This window comes from Vicia villosa, linkage group LG5 (assembly GCF_029867415.1).
Source record: "Vicia villosa cultivar HV-30 ecotype Madison, WI linkage group LG5, Vvil1.0, whole genome shotgun sequence".
In the NCBI taxonomy this organism is placed as follows: Eukaryota; Viridiplantae; Streptophyta; class Magnoliopsida; order Fabales; family Fabaceae; genus Vicia; species Vicia villosa.
Window position 1 is genome coordinate 139,248,172 of NC_081184.1, and position 20,098 is coordinate 139,268,269.

General features: G+C 32.8%; 1 protein-coding gene and 1 pseudogene across 1 annotated transcript; both read right to left on the reverse strand.

Moving 5' to 3' along the window:
* Window positions 1–1,876: 1,876 nt before the first annotated feature.
* Window positions 1,877–8,755, reverse strand: LOC131602745 (probable disease resistance protein At5g63020; annotated as a pseudogene).
* A 2,150-nt stretch (window positions 8,756–10,905) lies between these two features.
* On the reverse strand, window positions 10,906–14,712 carry LOC131602749 (vesicle-associated protein 4-2-like). Its single transcript, XM_058874934.1, has 7 exons — window positions 14,208–14,712; window positions 12,763–12,833; window positions 12,381–12,462; window positions 12,155–12,267; window positions 11,624–11,701; window positions 11,294–11,413; window positions 10,906–11,200 (listed from the first exon to the last, which is right to left on the reverse strand). Exons 1-7 carry the CDS (start codon window positions 14,500–14,502, stop codon window positions 11,138–11,140), a joined length of 822 nt encoding a protein of 273 aa, XP_058730917.1. The 5' UTR covers window positions 14,503–14,712; the 3' UTR covers window positions 10,906–11,137.
* Window positions 14,713–20,098: the final 5,386 nt, after the last annotated feature.

Here is a 20,098-nt window from a genome sequence, read left to right on the forward strand (position 1 = left end):
GGTCTAGTAATTTAATTGAATTGGCATACCTAGGTTAATTTAATCAAGTTAGGGTTTTTTAGGCTAATTAATAATTTAGGTTTAATACTTTAAATTAATCTTAAGTTTTAAAAGGTTTTTTAGCCATTAGGTTTTCCCCTTAGGTTTGTCATTAGGTTTTTTTAGCCGTAATAGTTAATTTAATACCATTGGGTTTTTACCCCTTAAACTTTTAAATCTTTGCTTTTATTTTTAATTTTTAAATTTGCCTTTTATTTATTATTTATTTTTGCCCTATTTGATTACGTAATTTTGCCTTGATGGCTTGTAATAATTTTATCCTGCTTTTATTTTCGTGCCTAATTCTTCCTCTATATTGTAACTGCCCCAAAGCCTTGTAATAGCTTAGTTTTGTTCCTTCTCTATTTTGCCTCTATATTTGCCTGCAGGTGTTTATTGTAATAGTTTAGTTTTGTTCCTTCTCTATTTTGCCTCTATATTTGCCTGCGGGTGTTTATTGTAATAATCTAGGTTTTTATTCATGCCCTTTATTTTTCTGCCCACAAGTGTTTTATTGTAATAGCGTACGACTTTTAAATTCTGCCTATAATTTCTGTATTTTTTAACTGCGTGGTTAGTAATCCTAGGGAGTGCAAGCCTGCTAATAAATTTAGTTTGCCTAAATTATAAGATAAATATAACTGAATCGAATCACCTGATTGCGACACACACACACCTTTAGGGTAACCTCTTTTTGTTTCCTTGTTGCCTGTTGCCTTTCGATCAAAAATAGTCAAGTCCCTCGATTCCGAGGATACCTAAAGCAAATGATGCCTCAGTTTATTATCATCATCATATGAGATCTAGTCCCTCGATGTTGTCCCGAAAATAAAGATGATTGTCCCTTTGCTAAGGTATCCTCGCATGTTGCCTAAAATGACTATTATATCCTTCCTTAGGACTACCTTCCCTCTTTATGGCAGGGACAGTCTTGTGGCGAACGATAATTCCGATGACCCTTTTCAAATTCAATGAAAGGACTACCTGCCCTCTTTATGGTATGGATAGCCCTTTCCCATTAAAGTTTAAAAGAACAATTTTTCTGAACTTTAGGGTAATTGCTTTTTAATTGCTTGCTCTATTTCAAATTCAAAATTCAAAATCTTTTCCTACTTTTTTTCAAAGAATCTTCCCAAAAAGACTACGCTTATTTACAAGTTAAAGTTCTTATTCAATTTTTTTTTTCTATTCACACACTACAAACATTTTTGAAAACAAGTGAGCTAAGCAATTACGAGCTCATGGATAACCATGGATACAAAGGGTGCTTACACCTTCCCTTTGTATAACCTACCCCCCAAACTCAAAATCTTTTTAAAAGGTATTTTTCTGTTCTTTTAGCCTTTCCAATTGGATAAAATAAAAGTCGGTGGTGACTCTTGCTATCCGCACATTTCAAAAGGTCAGTTCTCCCACCGTATTACAGTAATGTATTGTAGCTTAGCTTTTTTTTTTCTTTTCTTGTAATTGGGTTGGTGTTCCCCTAGTACATCTAATATTAATACAAGAAGTTGCTTATGAAAAAAATATTTTAAACAATTGTTTATTATTTGAGTTTCACTCTCATCGAATAATAATTACTTTATTTTTTATTTTCAGTCACACTCCACTGCACATTGAACTATTGGAAAGTTAATAAGCTTAAAACAATTTATTGGTGATAGTTAATAATCTCTTTCATCCTCATAGTTAATAATTTATTGATTCATTTACAAAAACACATAAATCTAGAATTAGAAAACACATGAAATTGTATATAAACGACAATGCATAGGCTGGATTAAGTAATAAAAAGTAGCAACATATAAAAACCAACAAAGAAAAAGGAGAAGAAAGGATAAAGCCTTGTTAATCACTAAATATGAACAATTGCTTAAATTTTGAATCCAAGCCCTCGGTATGTTGAAATATAGGACGTAGTAAGTGTTCAATAATTGTGTCATCCCACTCTAAATTGTTCCACCATTCGGTCTCTCCTTCGATTGCAACCAAGTTATCTATTGAAGTAAAACTGGAGCTGAAAGGAAGCTTCCTCAGATTGGGGCAATCAGTTACAAGAATATTTTGTAGGGAAGGAAAAGCCAAAGCTTTTTTGTGGATGCTCACTAGCTTTGGTATATTTTGAAGGCAGAGATGTTTAAGATTTGTGAAGATATTGTCATCTTCGTCATCTTTGCCTTCCTTCACCACTTGTGTAATTGAACTACAGTGAAGAACAACAAGATACTCGAGAAGCGGAGCATACCTCAACTAGGTCAAATGAGTAATTGAACTACAATAATGTATGTGCACTTGTCAATGCCTACCAAGATGGCATTTCTCAGTAACCGATGCACCATCTACGAGGCTGTCTATCACTATAAGTTGTATGAAGTCCAAATGAGTCATTTCTGACATGGATGCTAATAATGATGACATTTCAAGTGTGTCTAGCTCGTAATTAGAAAGCCTAAGACGTCGAGAGCAACTTCGTAATTTGGGGGAGTTAAATAGTCTTTGCATACTAGTGATGTTAGTTAATTGGATACTCAGTTCCTCTAGTTTTGGTAAGGATTCCAGCTTCTCTAGTAATGATATATCTTCTTCTACAGAGCCTTGGAATCTACTAAATCTAAACACTTTTAATTGTTCAAGACTTTCTATCATTGCCAATGGACTTACTTCATCATCAGAGGCTTGCATATAATCCATAAGGAATACCATCAAATTTTTCAACTTCTTGAATTCAATGGGAAATGAAGATACAAATGTTCCTGAAATGTTAAGGAACTCCAAGTTGATTAACTCACCAATTTCAGGCGAGATTAGCACAAGAGAACTATATGATAAGTCCAACACTCTCAACCTTTTTAGGAATTGGAAATTTGATAAAGTGGAAACCTGACGAGATCTAAAATGAAGAGTGATGAGATTTGGACAAACTGGTAGATAGAATTCTTTTAAATAAATTTTATCATTCATTATTGAAATCCTCTCTATAGCATTCAATCTTTTGGAATCCATTTTTGAAGTGGAAAATACTTCCCCTTGAACTAAAACTTTGTCTTTGTTTTCATCTTCATCCCGAGCTAACCATAGCGCCATATCTCTAACCACATCATGCATCTTAATTCTCCTATTATTCCACTTAAGATAACGATTAGTTCCGATATCAATACTCTCTTCTAACAGGCATGTGTAAACTCGGTTTTTTTGCGGCGAACTGACTCCTTGCTCTTTTTTGTCTTTGATATTTTTTTTATTTTTTGCAAGAGTCGCCACCGACTTTTATTTTGTCCAATATTTAGGAAAGGCATAAAAGAACAGAAAAAAGACCTTTTGACAGATTTTGGGTTCGGGGGGTTGGTTATACAAAGGGAAGGTTTTAAGCACCCTTTGTATCCATGGTTATCCATGGGCTCTTAATTGCTTAGCTCACTTTTTAAATGCTTTATTGATTTGAAAATAGAAGAAGTGAATATGGACAATATGTCACATAGGTCTCTGAAGAGTTTCACCGGAAATAATGCCCTTCAAATACCAGATGAAAGTTTTGAAAATAGATGAGAAGTTTTGAAAATACGTTGTTTGAAAATTAAAGTGTTTGAGCAAGCAATTAGGAGTTATCTACTCTCAATTTATAAGACCTTTCATATGCATTTAATACTTTTCTTAAATGATGGTATGATTAAAAAAAGTAATAAGAGGGAGAACCATAGAGGTGCAAGTGTGCAAAGTGCTTTTTTTAAAGTTTTATCTTGATTATTAATGTTTTAGCTCAAAGGTAAAAATATGGTCCAAGTGGACAAAAGGAAGATGACGGAAACATAAACAATGCGTCCAAATGGACAAAGAAAAAATAGCGGAAGCATAAATAATATGTCCAAATGGACAAAGAGAAAATAGCGGAAACATAAATAATATGTCCAAATGGACAAAGAGAAAATAGCGGAAACATAAATAATATGTCCAAATGGACAAAGAGAAAATAGCGGAAACATAAATAATATGTCCAAATGGACAAAGAAAAATAGCGGAAACATAAATAATATGTCCAAATGGACAAAGAAAAAATAGCAGAAATATAAATAATATGTCCAAATGGACAAAGAAAAAAATAGCAGAAATATAAATAATATGTCCAAATGGACAAAGAAAAAATAGCAGAAATATAAATAATATGTCCAAATGGACAAAGAAAAAATGACAGAAACATAAATAATATGTCCAAATGGACAAAGAAAAAATAGCAGAAATATAAATAATATGCCCAAATGGACAAAGAAAAAATAGCAGAAATATAAATAATATGTCCAATGGACAAAGAAAAAATAGCAGAAATATAAATAATATGTCCAAATGGACAAAGAGAAAATAACATAAACGTAAATATGATGAATGATAAAATAAAGTATAAAGCAAGAAATATAAAGAACAATATAATAAAATGCAGAATTTAAAGTTAATTGTTAGTATGTTAGCACGCGAATCATCTTGAAGCTAGTCAAGTATATCCATGATGTTAGTGAAGATCGATGGTGAGTGAATGATGATCTCGGATTTAAAGTTAATGAAAATTTATCAGAAGCTTGATAGAATCATAGCGACTACACGATAAATTTCCAAAAGTCTTAAATCAACTGCATACAATCTCTGCCATATTTGATCTTTTATTCTGATTCGGGACAAAGGAAAAAGATAAGAAATAATATCAAATAATATACAAAAATAAATATAAAACAAATTAAACTTAATTCATTCTTTTTGTGATTTTTTTTGGAATTGATTTTAAGTTAATTAACAAGCTAATTAAACAAATAATTATACAAATAATTAAACTTAACAAGAAAAATATTATTTTATATGTCAAAAATTAGATTATAAAAAATATAAACCTAAATCTAAAAGGAAAATATTTTTGGAGTTTTTTGATTGGTTGAAAATAATTAAAAAAAAGAAGCAATATTTACATAATTACTAATTAATTAAGCAAAATAAATTAATTATGAAAAGAAATAAAATATTTTTATGTTAAAAATTAAATAAACATTTTATCAACTTAAAACTAAAATTAAAACATTTTTTTTTTAGAAATTGAAAATATGCATAAATATGGGGTTTTTAATTCATGAACTCCTAACACTACTACATATTAAAAATTACATTGTACTTACTCTTTGATGTCCCAAGAGTGGAATAGAGTGATTGAAATTGATTGAAAGTGGCTATTTGAATGAGCCTTGATTTTTACAAGTTTCTTGAAACTTTTGCAAAAATATAAACTTAAGCTATGACTTTGTGGTGATTGTTGTTGTTCTTTGTGTTCCTCCCCCTTTTTTTCCTCCTCTTGAATGAAGAAAATGAAGCTCTATTTATAGGCAAAGAGATATGATCATAAAGCCTTGCAAGTGGAAATTGTCATGATTGATTTTGTGGAAAAAGAATGGAATATTCTTTTATGCTAGGTTAAAAAACTTAACCATAGTTTAATCACTCAAGTATTATTCTCTTCAATCTTGCAATAATATCTTTAAGCATCTTGAATTGGTCTTGATTGGCAACCATAAGCATCTTTGATAATATCTTTGAATTATCTCACTTTAATTAAACTTTAAATGAATAAAATTTAATTAAAATGAAATAAAAATGTCATGAATCATGGATATGTTGTGAATATCTTTAAACATATGAGAATCAAGATTGAATCACAAAAGAATTGACCTTTTTGAAAAAAAAATCAAATTTTGGTCATTACTTGTTTCATGCATTTTTCCAAAAAAGGTCAACTTCATCAAGGCATATCTCCCTCAATTTTGATCCTATGAAAGTGTTCTTTTACTTTTTGGAAAGCCCAAGATGTCCTTTACAAGCCACTTTGGAAGCGTTTTTGCATTTGGAGAAGTTATTTTGATGATATGGGCTTTGACAAAAAACTGCTTTTTGTTGACTTTGAAAATGACCTGTAATGTTTTGGCTTATATCTCTTAGGCGGAAGCATTTCTTGACCTTGGTCCCAACATCAAAGTTGTAGAGAATTGAGTTTTGTCGATTTCTGAACTTTTCTTGATGAATTATGATCAACCATTGATCACATGATGAATCTTTTGACAAAATATGGATGTTGACAAAAAATTGCATTTTTTACTGTCTGTTGACTTTTTGGTCAAACTGGTCGTCTGTTGACTGTTTAAGCTGTTGACTGTGCGTCCGAGCGAATTGAAGTTTGAAAATTTGCCTGGTGGTACTTTGAGATATATGGAGATCCATGAAATCCATTTGAGGTCTCAAAAACTCGTTCTCCTGAAAAAAAACAAAAAACCTAATTAGGGACTGTTTGTGTAGGAGACAGTTAGGCGTACCTGATTTTTATGCAGTGTTGAGTCTCTGTTGATCACGTGATTATCAGAAGACTTCTAGAACAAAATCTTTGGAAATTTGAAGTGCGAAAAATTAATTTTACTGATGGTACAAACACGGAGAATTGCGCTGATAGCGGGTTTGACAAGTAACTAGCAGTATAATCTGAAACCCGGACTCCGCGCCTACAAATTTTAATTCTGTACCAACTGCGTCAGCATTATTTATCTGAAAATAAATCTGAAATAAACAGTGTATGAAGTGATAAACAGTATTTGGCGTTTATGTAAGAATAAATTTAACAGGGAACCAAAATACTGTATAAAAAATTCTAAAAATTGAGTATTCATAAAATCAGGATATTTATGAAATGAAAATCCAAGATTGTATAAAACTCCAAATTTTTAGACAGAAGTCTGTTGACTTCTTTTTGAAAAAAAAAAGAACGCGGGCGAATTTTGGGGTATAACAATAATGATCATAACACTTAGAAAATGATGGGATCTCAGAGGTCAAAAATTGGGGTGCAACAACATGAAAGTATTAATTTTTCAATAACTGACTTCCCTTGGTTGTACATATCAAATATACTCATAATATCATCTTTATAGAAAAATCCCTCACCGATCCATCGATCAATAAGGTCATCAATTTCTATTTCAAAATCTTCTGGGTATAGCGCGCAGTACAAGAAGCAACTTTTAAGTGCCTTATCTGGAAGTTTATCGTAGCTAAACTTGAGGATACGAAAAACTTTATCCTCTAAATCGGAGGCTGTCCAATGGGAACTCCTCAAATTATTTTTTGCAACCAACCATGCTTCAAAACTTTTCACTCCAGCCATGGCACTTCCCACAGTGATTAAAGTTAGCGGCAATCCTCCGCATTCCCTAGCCATGTCATGCGCTAGCCTTGGGATCTCTGAGTGAGATTTTAAAGTCCCATCACCTACTTTCGTACAAAACAAATCAAATGCTTCTTCCTCTGATAAACATTCTACTTTGTATTTCTCTTGAGCATGCATTTTACCACACACAGCTTCTGATCGTGTTGTGATCATTACTTTTGATTTGTTATTTTTTTCCGGATCTGGAACTCCTATTGCTTCTAGTTCTAGCTTTCCCCATAAATCGTCTAACATCAATAAAAACTTTTTTCCTTTCAATCGGTCATAAATCTTTGCTACTCTTTGTTCATGAGTACTTCTATTCCAAAAACCTTCATCAATTCCTAATTTATTGCTGATGCCATTCAATATTTTATTGATATCACAATCTCTAGAAACCACCTCCCACAACACTAGATCAAAAGTGTGCTCCCTCTTTCCTAATTCATTGTAAATTCTTTTCATAAGAGTTGTTTTTCCGGCCCCACCCATTCCATATAAACCAATTACTCCAACAGTGTCATCGTCAAGAGAACTCCATACTTTGTGGACCATCAAGTCTAAGCCTATAGTCTCACTAGAAGGCATCTCAGCTATAGGTTTAGGTGGTTGCTTGAGAGAAATTTGTATATTACTAGCTCTAGCGAGAAGGCCTTCTACCTGATTGAGCCTTTTAACAATATCTTTCCCTAACTTGTAGCTTGACACACAGTTCTTTGGACAATAACCATTTAGACAATGGTTACTTTGAACTTCTTGAGAGTTGGGAATATCTTTTATTTTATGTTAGAAATACACAGTCATCAACATAAGAATGAGGTATGTTGAAAACTTTATGTTTGAAAAAATATATCACAACTAAAACTTTAGCATACCATTGGGTTTAAGTAATAATCCAACTAGCTATGAGACTAATCTCTGATATGATACTTAGGTCTCTACTTAAAATGTTTCATCCCCCTCCAAGAATGTATGTTCTGTGGGGATCAAACCACTTCCATTCTTTACAAACTTAGGCGCATTCATTTCTAGTAAAAAAATTTGTTTTATGCAATATAAAAGTATATACTCATAATTGTTTCGTAAATTTAATCATGTCTAATTTTTAAAATTTTGGTGTTCATACATGAAATATAATTTATTTTATAATCAACTACTTGAGTTGACAAGAACTAGGCTAAAGTCAAATAATGAAAAACTAGTATGAAAGATACCTCTTCAAGATTTTGAAATTCATTTAGCCAACCATTCACTTCATTTGTTCTTTGCATCACTCCAGTGCTCTCGTCTCTATCAATTTCTATTCGCACATCCTTTTCCTTGTTTTGAAGTTCTTCCCATTTTTGCTTGAGTAATTCTAGATTCTCTTGCAGCTGATAAACATAGGAAGCTTGAGATTTTATGCAACTGAACAAAGTTTTAGAAAAGTCCCAAATTACACCCAATGCTTCCATGGTTTATATAGTTGGATTCTCAAAATATTAATCGAGGCTTGCAAGAAAACAGAAAATGTGAATGTTAGACTTTTATCTATATAAATTTTTGTGTTGTGAATAATAAAAAAAAAAAACTATTTAACTAAACATAGAGTTCTTACCTTTGATGAAAGTCTTGTGCGATTATTTTATTGGACGCCTAGGACAACATTTATAAATCATAGCTTAAGATTGTTTTGTAAAGTTTAGAAAGAATATTGGTTTTGGTTTTGGTTTGGTTAATGATATTGAATATTTCCATATTCAAGGGAAGTAAGGAATCAGAAAGTTATAGTAAGAATGAAAATTGTTAAAGGAATAAAAAAAGTGAGAAAGAAAAGGATCTGGCAATTGAGAAACAAACCTTTCATGTATAGTAACAGTAACTGCTTCTTATTCACTTTTCATTTCATGCTTTTGATGACATAATGATGATACATGTGATTTTTAATATGGGATGAACACACGGAGCTTGGTGTGAGTGAGTGACCAAGAAAAAAATGATGCTATGAGTGATGAAGATGAAAAATCTATGTATCAAAATTAATTAATTTTAAAAGACCACTTTTGAACCGATTCATTGAATCTATCTAGACAGAGGTTATAATCATAGATTTCTCTTGTCATGCAATAAACTTTAATCTCATTTACAAACTGCTGCATTATATAAACATGTGCAGAATGTTCTCAAAGTTTCTTTGAATTCTTATTTTGACACAAAATAAGTTCGTATGAATTATTTGGGACTTTCCTTCTTTCTGTAAATTACACCGTCCGCCTATGTCATATAGGATGGATTATAATTATGGTTAAGGTGCTTATATGGAGGTGAGTTTAAGGGATATTAAAGAAATCATAGTGCATTCGAGGCTGTCTACAAATAGCTTCAAATATGTATTTTTATTTTGTGTGTCTATCTGATGCGTTGTGGACATTTATACAGTGCATTCGAGGAGGTCTACAAATAACTTAAAGCATTTTGCCCTTACTAGGCCTCACGCTTGGGGGCTTATGTATATCCATAATGTATATTTTGCGTAATCTACCAAGACACCCATATCCATATTGATCTGACACATCAAGATGGACCCGAGATACACAAAGCCCAGACCCATCCAAATCGCCTAATTCAAGTCGACCGTTAAAAATCTGAAACAAGAACATCAATAGCACTCAATACTTTTTATGGTCTCAAAGCGACAAGGGAACAATTACCATGGCCATGAAGACGATTTAATTAGTCCTTGAAAAACCATACACTAAATAAACAGCTCCAAGAGGACTAAGGGAAGCTATATTTAGAAAAAAAAACACTCTAATGTCACTGTGATTTCTTCCAAACAACTTCGGAAAAAAAAAATTAACATTGTTCTTCAAGAACAAACGTCGTGTCAACTTATTTGTCCTAAAGGACACAAATTACGTAAAAGTGTAGAAAAATTGTTATCGTGATTTACAAATTTAAACCTAACAACACTTCATCCAATTTGTCCCGATAACTATGCACATGAGAATGAGAGAAGAGAATAAATGATGGTTACCCACTTATTGAAAAAGGTTGAAAGAGAAGAAAGTTTCATGAATTGCAAGGTCATTTTAAAACCCCAACAAACACAATTTCACTTAGGGCTTTGTCTATCCGTACAAGGTAAATTATCTGGTGGCACCACATTATAGTGTGATGAAAAATTCCCAAATAAAAATAAATATATAATCAGATTTAGTTTCATTTGAGTCACTCCGCCATTGTCAAATAGAAATTGCTTGAATCACTCCGAAGATTGAAAGACCTGATTTTGACCCGACCGGCCACATTCTAGTAGTAACAAAGGACTTATTTTTGTCTATCCCTGCTTACAATTTACATGCTACAACATGAAATTATAGACAATAATGAATTTTTCTTCTTTATTACTTAAAAAGTGACATCTTACATATTTTGTTAATCAAAGTATCACAATCCTGTCCCATTATGGTGGATTTGAAAACAAAAAATAAAACAAAAACCAGTTTCTTATATATTTTGCTTGTCAAACAAATGATCCGGTTTCATCTTCTTTACTTATAATACTGCTGATAGGATAAATCAATGTCAACTTACTCCTTAAAATGTGTAACAAAATTTACAGTTAAATTCATATTTTTTATGTAGAATGTCGACTAAGTGCATACAAATAGAACCATAGCAAAATAAATTGACAGCAAATCATTCTCTGATCATCATTTCACATAAATCTATCAAAATATATTATTCCACAAACTTAATGACATTTATCTACACCACACCCACACATAGTTTTCTCTATAGTACACACTTGCCATTCACCTGAAACTTTTCCAAGAAAAAGACGCTGTGATTTTAATAATCTTCTCTCAAGATAGCACAAACCAGACCAACATTCTATACAGAATCTACAACCACATCGCCCTGCTGCTTAGCAAGGTATCTTTCCCTCCTCTCTTTCTGAAAAACATAACAAGGAATTATATTATAAATCGAGCATTCCAAAAGTAAGTATAGTAAAGAATACATTTATCGAAATTCAAGTATATGTACCCATTCGTCTATGACAAGCCCTTCTCCAATTATTTTAGGACCCACATCTTCTGCAGGTTTCTTCCGTGCTTCAAGAGCAGCATCGGCATCAGCCAGCTGTCGCTTCAGTTTTTCCAAAATCTTAATGAAGAAAAATAGAGCCTTATAAGTAATGCACATTCGATTAATGTGTTATATCAAAGTGCAGACAACTTAGAAACAGAAAAACAAAAATAGCTGATACTGAATGTCTCAACCACAGTAAGAATTGAGAGAGAAAATAAATCTTGTAAGAACCACAAAAATTGGCTCAAATACAAGCAAGTCTACACTGAAGATATCCGAACTCACAGGACTAGGGCGCTCTGGATCTAGAAAAACAACACGTAAAATTTGCTCAACTGCAACCTGGTCCTTCTGCTCATCAAACTGTTTCAAAGGGCAAACTGAAGACAGTTAAAGTGGCTGAATTAAAAAGTAAAAAACCAAGAATATACAACAGAAAAACAAATAAAAAAACTAACAGTGGGAATATGTTGTAATGCAAAGGATAGAGAGTATTATTAATCGTCGTAATCCAAAAGATAGCGAACCTTCTCATTGATAATCATAATAAAAAATATCCAGTTCTCACTATTGTGGATAGATATCTAACCCTCAACCTCGTTATCAATTAACTGCTAAACAACTCCACCACAACTACCACACCAACCTTAGAACCCCCTAATAGTGCATGTGTTTGTGTGTGAGAGATAGGTAACCCAAGAATATATCCAGTCACATGATTGCTGGATGCTCATGTCAAAGAGGAAGGGCAGGCAAGACAACATCATTTCATATTTTGACAACACAATTTTTTATAGCAAAATAAAATTAACTAACCAGCTCAGGGACGTAATCAATTGAACCTTTGACTTTCAAACTCATGATTTTAAATTTGAGTCCACTTTTTTCGGGCTTTTCATTATTTTCTGGTTGCTCTACAAACTTGAACACTAGTAAACAGAAGAATACAGATTAGAAAGATGATTAAACTTTGTATTTATTATACTAGCTTTGGTTGGTTACACACAAAAACGAATATGTAGAGAAATCGAATATTGCCTACCCGTTGCTATGATACTCTCGCCAGGTGCAAGGATAGCCCCAGGCGGACGCATGAAACAACTTTTCGGTGCAGTTGTTTGAAACTATGAAAATCAAAGAAAAATATCAGAACAGATGGTTAAATTTCAGACCTGATTTAGAATATAGGAAGACTCATCAAATTATACAATAATAAAGGAATAATTCTCTTCAAAACAGTGACATAGTAAAAGTAAGAATAGACAGTTGAGTTCAAGACTCTGATCAAAATACCTCAACAACAAAAATTGAAAATGAACAAAAAGGAATGTATAAAACTAGGGAATAAATGAATAGGTGACATGTTTCACTATATCTTGAATGCCCATGGGGGTAAATAAACAGGTGAATATGTTTCACTATACCTTGAAAGCTACATTAGATTTACTGGTGTTCTTAATTCTGACAGCACTCCTAACCTGTTTTCCTGGCTCATCTACACATGACAGTAAGGAAAGGGATGAATTAAGTAATACAAAGATAAAATAAATTACCAATCCTATAGAGAAGTACCAGAATAAGGAATCTAAAAAACAAAAATGAGCACACGCCCATGAGTCTGCATGTGTTTATGTCTCTCGACCTAAAAGTACAGACAATGGAAGGAACATGATCGTAAAGGGATATTTTCTATCTTATTTTCCATCTAGCACGTTTGTTTGACCATCTGCTATAAAAGTTTACAGTTTCAGCACCATTAAAACTTGAAATCCATGTAATTTATAATCGGTATCTTAGCTATGCACATATATCTTATACAAAATCTGCCACACATGCATATATCATTTTCAAGACAGACAACTGTTTAATAACTCAAAAACAATCCAAAGTAACTTCTAATTTCTATTACGTGCACGGTAAGGCATTATTGCTTCAATTCCAATTTAACAGCTTTACAGAAAGATAAAAACAAACAAACAAATAAACAAATCAAAATCTAACATAGAACTACACAATTTATATTCCATATAATATAGTTTTTGCAGAAAACCACTTATGCTTATGCAGACAGGGGGAGAATGATTCTCTGGCAATAAACGACTACAAATTGAAACAAACAAACAAAATATTTATCTGCATCATGTAGGTATGCTTTCATTATTTCAAAAAACTAAACTTGCCCCAGAACTAAAACTAAATTTTTTTTTTAAATCTTGATATACAGCTTGGGACCAACTAATCCAAGGGACTAATCTCACCGTCCGTTTAAAGCCAGAGCTGAGCTCTGAATGGACTCGGCCACACATGAATTGTTAGCATCCAACGAGATTCGAACATCATACCTTGAGAGGAGCTTACTCTCAGGACACAAGCCTTCACCACTAGGTCAACCCTGTGGTTATTGACTATTGACGGACTTATTGATTCAACTGAGAAAAACACACTGGTGCATGATGCAAAACTATTTTACTTGTGCATATTAGACAGAGCCTTGTTCTAAAAACACAATCTTATATGCCTAAAACTCAAGCTATTGAGCCTTTGGAATTTTTCCATTTTCGGAACGAAACAATTCCTGATTCGCAACACAAACAACCATTATTTTTTAAGCCATGTTGAAAGAAACAGGCAATGATTTTAAACCAAATTAAAATTTTCTAGTTTTGGATCGTTTAATAATTAACCTCATGATTAAACTGAAACTAACATCAGTTAATAGACCAAAACAGATCACGATCATATTATTAATTACTAATTATATTAAATTGCATGCAAAGGAAAACGCAAACATGAAAATAACTATATATCAATAAAAATTAAGATGAAAAAAAAAAAGGGAAAGAGAAGAGAAGAAAGAGACTCTACATACAAGGGAAGTAAAGCTTGTTCGAAGGATCAAGCTTGAGACGACGTCGTGTTGGGAGAAGCGATCTGGCAACGGAGGAAACAGAATTGGAAGATTGAGAACTGGAGCCTTCAAGCGGAGGAGGATTGTGAGTGTTACTGTTAGGGTTATGGTGATGTTGATGATGAAGAGGATGATGAAGGTTGGGAGAAGACGACGTCGTTCCGGAGGAAGAAGTGGTGCTGGAATTGCGAAAAGGAAGCTTGAAGAAATTCCAGACCTTAGGTTCGGAGTGAGGCTTGGGTTCAGCTACGGCCATTTTTTTCTTCTCTGTTGTGAGAAACTGAAAAGGGAGAGAAAGAAAAAATGAATGAAAGGAAACGAGGGACTTGACTTTTAGATTTTACGATTTCAACTTTCAAAGCAAGGGCAAGGATGGTAAACGACGTCGTTTGGATTCTAGTGTTTTTTTTAAGAAACTTTTTGAAGTTTAGAAAGTGGAGGAGACGCGGATGTGAAGAGATAATGAGTTGGAATGGAGAAGTGGTTTGAAGTCCACGGTTTGAGTAGTGTTAGTTGAGTGGGAATACGACGTCGTAGTAATGTTCGTGGAAAATGTGGTAGGGTATCCTGCAACTTCATGTAAGTAAGTAACCTGTGTTTGGATTTTGGAACACGTTAATGGGGTTGACTTTAAGAAAAGTATACTCCTACAAACCTTCTTTCAAGTTTCAACCTTCACGACAAAAGAGAGAGCAGGTATTCAAAAATGTGTCCATTAAGTTTTATTAAAATGGCATTTATATTTTTTAGTTTTAAAACATAGACTAACTTTTTATAAGATCTATAAAAATGAAATTGACACTCTTTTTAATTTTAATAACAATAAAAAATTGTTTCTATAAATGACATTTACTTATAATTTTTTTTGTTTGTTATTAAAAAAAACTTTGGTTGGTATATAAATCAACTACCTACTTAAGATTAGAACATGTTAATGATCTCCCTAATTTATCCTTCTACTCATTTTCGAAATGCACTAAGACATGTCCTCAATGGTAATTGACTAAATACATATTCCTTGACCAATCAAAACGTTTGCTTTATCTAGGTGGATGAATACACTACTCATTCTTTTCAATTCACACTATTATCTAAAAGACAATGCTTTTACCGGGTAACTTTCCCTCTTTTCATTTCAAATTATTTTGCTGCTTCTACTTACCTCACCCATTCTTTCTCGTCAGCATCTCCAACCTCCAACCTATGGCCAATTTCGCCCTCTGCTTCGTTCATCTCTGAGACATTCCCATTTCCTTAAAGGTAACTTCATCACTTAAGCTGTAATGGTGATTCATGATTTGTTTTCGTTTCCATCTGTTACATATTATTTTGTATTGAGAAGTTTTCACTGACTGAATGCTTCATGCTCATGTTCATTTTTTTATAGATTTCTACATCTTTTTGGTGTGAAGATGTTGTTTACTCGGTTTTCTTTTGTCAGATCCAGTTTTTTGGTGTTAAGATGGTGTGAAGATGTTCATGTTCAGGTTAATAAGTGTTCAATTATTGGCGTCTCTGTCTTCACAAGTGTTTGTTAGTGTTTTTGTTTCTCAGTTTGTCCCTCAGGTGCAGAGTTTGTCGGTTGCATATCGCTGGATTTTGGCACAGCTTAATCGATATGTTTAAATGGTTCAGTCAGCATAAAAGCTTTTGGGTTTTTATCTTGCTTTGTCGTTGGTTAGCCGTAGTACTGTGGCTTTGGGGTTCTTTTTATCCGGCTGAAGTCTTCCAAGCATATTAGCTGCCGTTTTTCATCATTGAACCTCCCAGGTCTGAAGGTATCTGCTTCATTTTTAGAATGGCCTGCACTTTTTAGCTTTTCTGATTCATAGTTGTTCTATTTGTAAGCTGTGTTTTTTCACTAACTTGTTTCTTAAGTGTGTATTTTGTTTAAACACATATACCTTCTATTAACTGTATTTTTTGTCGGTCAAGTGCAGTAAAAATGGTGTCTTCACGGTACAAATGCATTAAAATGAGTCTTTACATCTTTCTGTGTTTTTAGACCAACTTAGTTTTGTTCTTTTTGTTTTCACAAAGTTACTTAACTTTATTATTTACCATATATTTCATAGATGACAAGGCCTCCAATCTTTGTGAATGACTTGGAGATAGGAAACCGGGTTTGAAAAATGGCAATCTGGATTATCGATTTATGGATTGTTAAGGAGAGGAATGGACAAATTTCAGTAAATTATTATATCTTGATAGCTTTATTTGTTGGTCAAACTTCAATATACACTATTATTAATCTATCTTTCTAGATATTTTATGCAATTATTTTGCTTGTGTCTATTACCTGACTGTTTTGGCTCTTAATATTTTCTTTATATAAATTATTATTTTCTGTTTCAAAGACATCCAAAACAACATATTGCTCTTATTTTTACCTGACTGTTTGGGAAGTAAAAAACAACTTATTGCAAGAATTGTGTTGTTTTTGGTTTTAATGGGTGTGAATATGATTGCAACAGTTGTCAGGTGATCACTTTTAGCCAAAAGTTGCATTGAGATAAGTTGTTTATTTTGTCAAGATCTACAACTTTCATGTTTGGAGCTTTTTGAGTTTGTAGGCAAAATTTGAAGTTCCCAAAATTAGGTTAAAAATCACTTAAAACCCTAATTTTGACTTTTGTTGACTTTTTAATTCTCGATGAATTCTTTGAATTTTCTTTGATGAAATGTCTTCAATATCCATATGATGATGATTTGTATCCTTAAAAGTCCATAGTTGACCATTTTTCTCAAAAGTCAAAGGTTGACTTGCACAATTGACTTTTTCCAAATGAACTGCAGTTTTGTGATTTTCATATGAATCAAGGTATCTTATTCAAATGAATGATATGGATAGATTATAATGTTGATTTGGTTTCCCTTGAATCATGGTTTGAGTCTTGGAACCATGTTCTGATTAAAAGTTAACCCTCTAGTGGAATTAGGTCAAAAACGCTAATTGGAGCTTCTGATGAACTTGAAGGTGATTGATCTTGCATTGAACCATCCTTGGACCTTGATATTGATTAGAGAATCCTTTGAACCATAGAAGAATATTGAATTCCTTTGTGGGCCTCAAAACCCTAATTTGCCCAGTCTCTTATTGATCAGTCTCCTGTCTTGGGACACAAGCAACAAACAACAATTTTTTTGTATTTTTGTTAGCAAATAATGAATGCATGATGATTATGATGATTATGATGATAATGATGATTATGATGATAATGATGATCCTATTATTTAAGATATGGTGGGATCTCAGTGGTCAAAAATTAGGGTACAACATAATCAACCTTTCATTTTTGTCCAACCTATTCAATATGTAAGTGACTATTTCTCCTTTTTTTATGAAAACCTAAAATCATAGTTTTTTTTCTCATTCATAATGTTTTTCCCTTCGAAAATCATGTATGTTTTATTGACAATGATGGCTCCGACGATGGTGGTTGAGAGTATTATGATGTGTAGTTAAATATTTGCTTTGGAGTGTGCGGGTGTATTCGGGTCTTTGGGTGGTTGAGGGTAATTTATGTGTTGTAATAATTTTCACATAGTGTTATTCTCTGATTGTTATTTGACAACGGTCGTGGTTTTTCTCCGGTTTTGGAGTCTCCACATTAATCTCTTGTGTTGTTATTGTGTTCCTCTTTTTTCTCTATGCATTGTTTTTTTTCAACAATTTTTTTGTTTGGTATGTTTTTGTACAATATCTTATGATTTGAGTATTGAAAAACAATTTTTAGATGTCCAATTTAACATTGGCTGCACGCTACATAACTTATATATTGTCGATCAAGCCCACGCTACGATCACACTAGAAGTTTTATTATTTTTCATTTTTATATTAATTTTATTGATTAATTAGCTACGACTGGACCGAGGCTAATTATTTTCACTTTTTATTTATTTTTATTTGTCCATATAGCCATGGTCTAGCCGACGCTAGATATTTAATAATTAATTTATTTATTCATTTATCAACATGTTAGTGTTGGCAAGGCCCACCCTATTTTATTCATCCCAATATTTAATTTGTGCAAAAATTATTTCATTTACCTCTATGTTTTTGTTTAGCACTAATTATTTTTATTTATTAATTATTTTAATGTTTGTCTATGTTAGACCGATGCTATGTAGATTTCAATCATTTTATTTTTCTGTTATTTTAATATTTGTGTTGGTCTTGACCGACACTACGTAAAAATAAAAATTATACATTTTGCCCTGAGCAAAGATCAATCTCATGAACTTGACTTAAACTAATCCTTTGGATAATCTCGCGAACCACTACACCCCAACAATTTTTTTTTGAACTTTATTGATTAACAAATTAATATATTCAAAAATAGTTTCTTAAATTTTCATTTTCTTTCTTTCATAGAAGTTTCTCTCGCTCTCCACCGATATTTCATAGAAGTTTCTTTCATTCTCACTCGGTCGCTTATAGTTTCGGTAAGTTTTTCTTCTTATTCTATTTTGCTGAGAACAAAGCTTTTTGTTAATCCTATAAAAAAAAAGCTTTTTGTTAATCCTAAAAAAAAAGCTTTTTGTTAGTGAAAAAAGTTGAGGTAATGATGCTATATGATTCTATTTTTTGATTTTTTTTATAAAGATGTGATATATTTTTGAAAATTTCTTTAGCCACCTCCCTATGGGGGGTCACCCCCAGCGAAAATTCCAAAATACCCCTGCTTCGGAAGTTCATTTCCGAAAGCGTCTTTTTTTGAAAAAATTGACTTATTTCGGAAGTTCATTTCCGAAAACTTTATTTCAGAAGTTCACTTCCGAAATACTGCGATTTCTGCAGATTTATCAAAACACTCCCCCTCCCCCAATCATTTACCCTAAATCAAAACAAAAAGTGACAAAGGCGAAAATTTGTGCAAACAGAATTCCAAAGCTGCATCAAGGCTCCAATCACACTGCTAAACAACATTCAAAAGCCCTCAATCCTAACACTATGTAAGTTTTGAAATTTTTAGATCTATTATTCAAATGCATGTTATTTAGGGTTTTAATTGCATAAATGATATATGGTTAGGTTGTTAGTAGTATTTAGGTTGTTTAGAAGCATTTTGATTTGGTTTGAAGTTTGGTTTAGGGGTCTGCCATGGAAGTTGCAGAAAACTCCATCGCAGGGGTGTTTCGGAAGTTCATTTCCGAAAACACCTCCATCCCAGTTTTCGGAAATGAACTTTCGAAATGTATCAGAAGTTCAAATTTTTTTGTTTTTTATTTTGTCTCGCATATTAATCGATTTCAATTGTTTACAGGAACATGTCAGACAAACAACCAGCACGCAGGACTGCATCTTCTAGAGAGGGTAGGGAGTGTCCGTTTTAATTTGCAAGTACTTTATTTTTAACGCCTTTGTTTATTGTGCCTGTTTCTTTGAAGTTTGTGTCCCTTTCTTCTTTTATAAAAGGAGGTCTCATGGACCTTTCTTTCTTCATTTTTACGCAGGAATGGGTGGCGCTAAGGGAAGAAAGGGTTCTTCAAAGAAGGAGGTGAAGGAGGTGAAGGAGAAGAAGAAGGTTTTGACTGGTTCTGCTTCTCGTCCCCTGGGGGTCCATGGCTCGGACGTGCAGACTCAGTCTTCAGGCGTGATCAACGCTGATGGTTCTGATACTGAGTGGGATGAGGATTGGTATAATTATCTTCATTCGGAGGAGTTCGCTCGTCGGGAAGAATAACGTGTTTTTATTTTGTTTGATGTGTATTTTGTAACGCTCGTCGGGCAGAATAACGTGTTTTTGTTTTGTTTGACGTGTTTTGTTTTGTTCTGATTTCGGATTGTATCGCACAGTGTTTTTGTATTGGATTTATCATCTTAGTTTTTGGATTGTTCTGATTTCAAT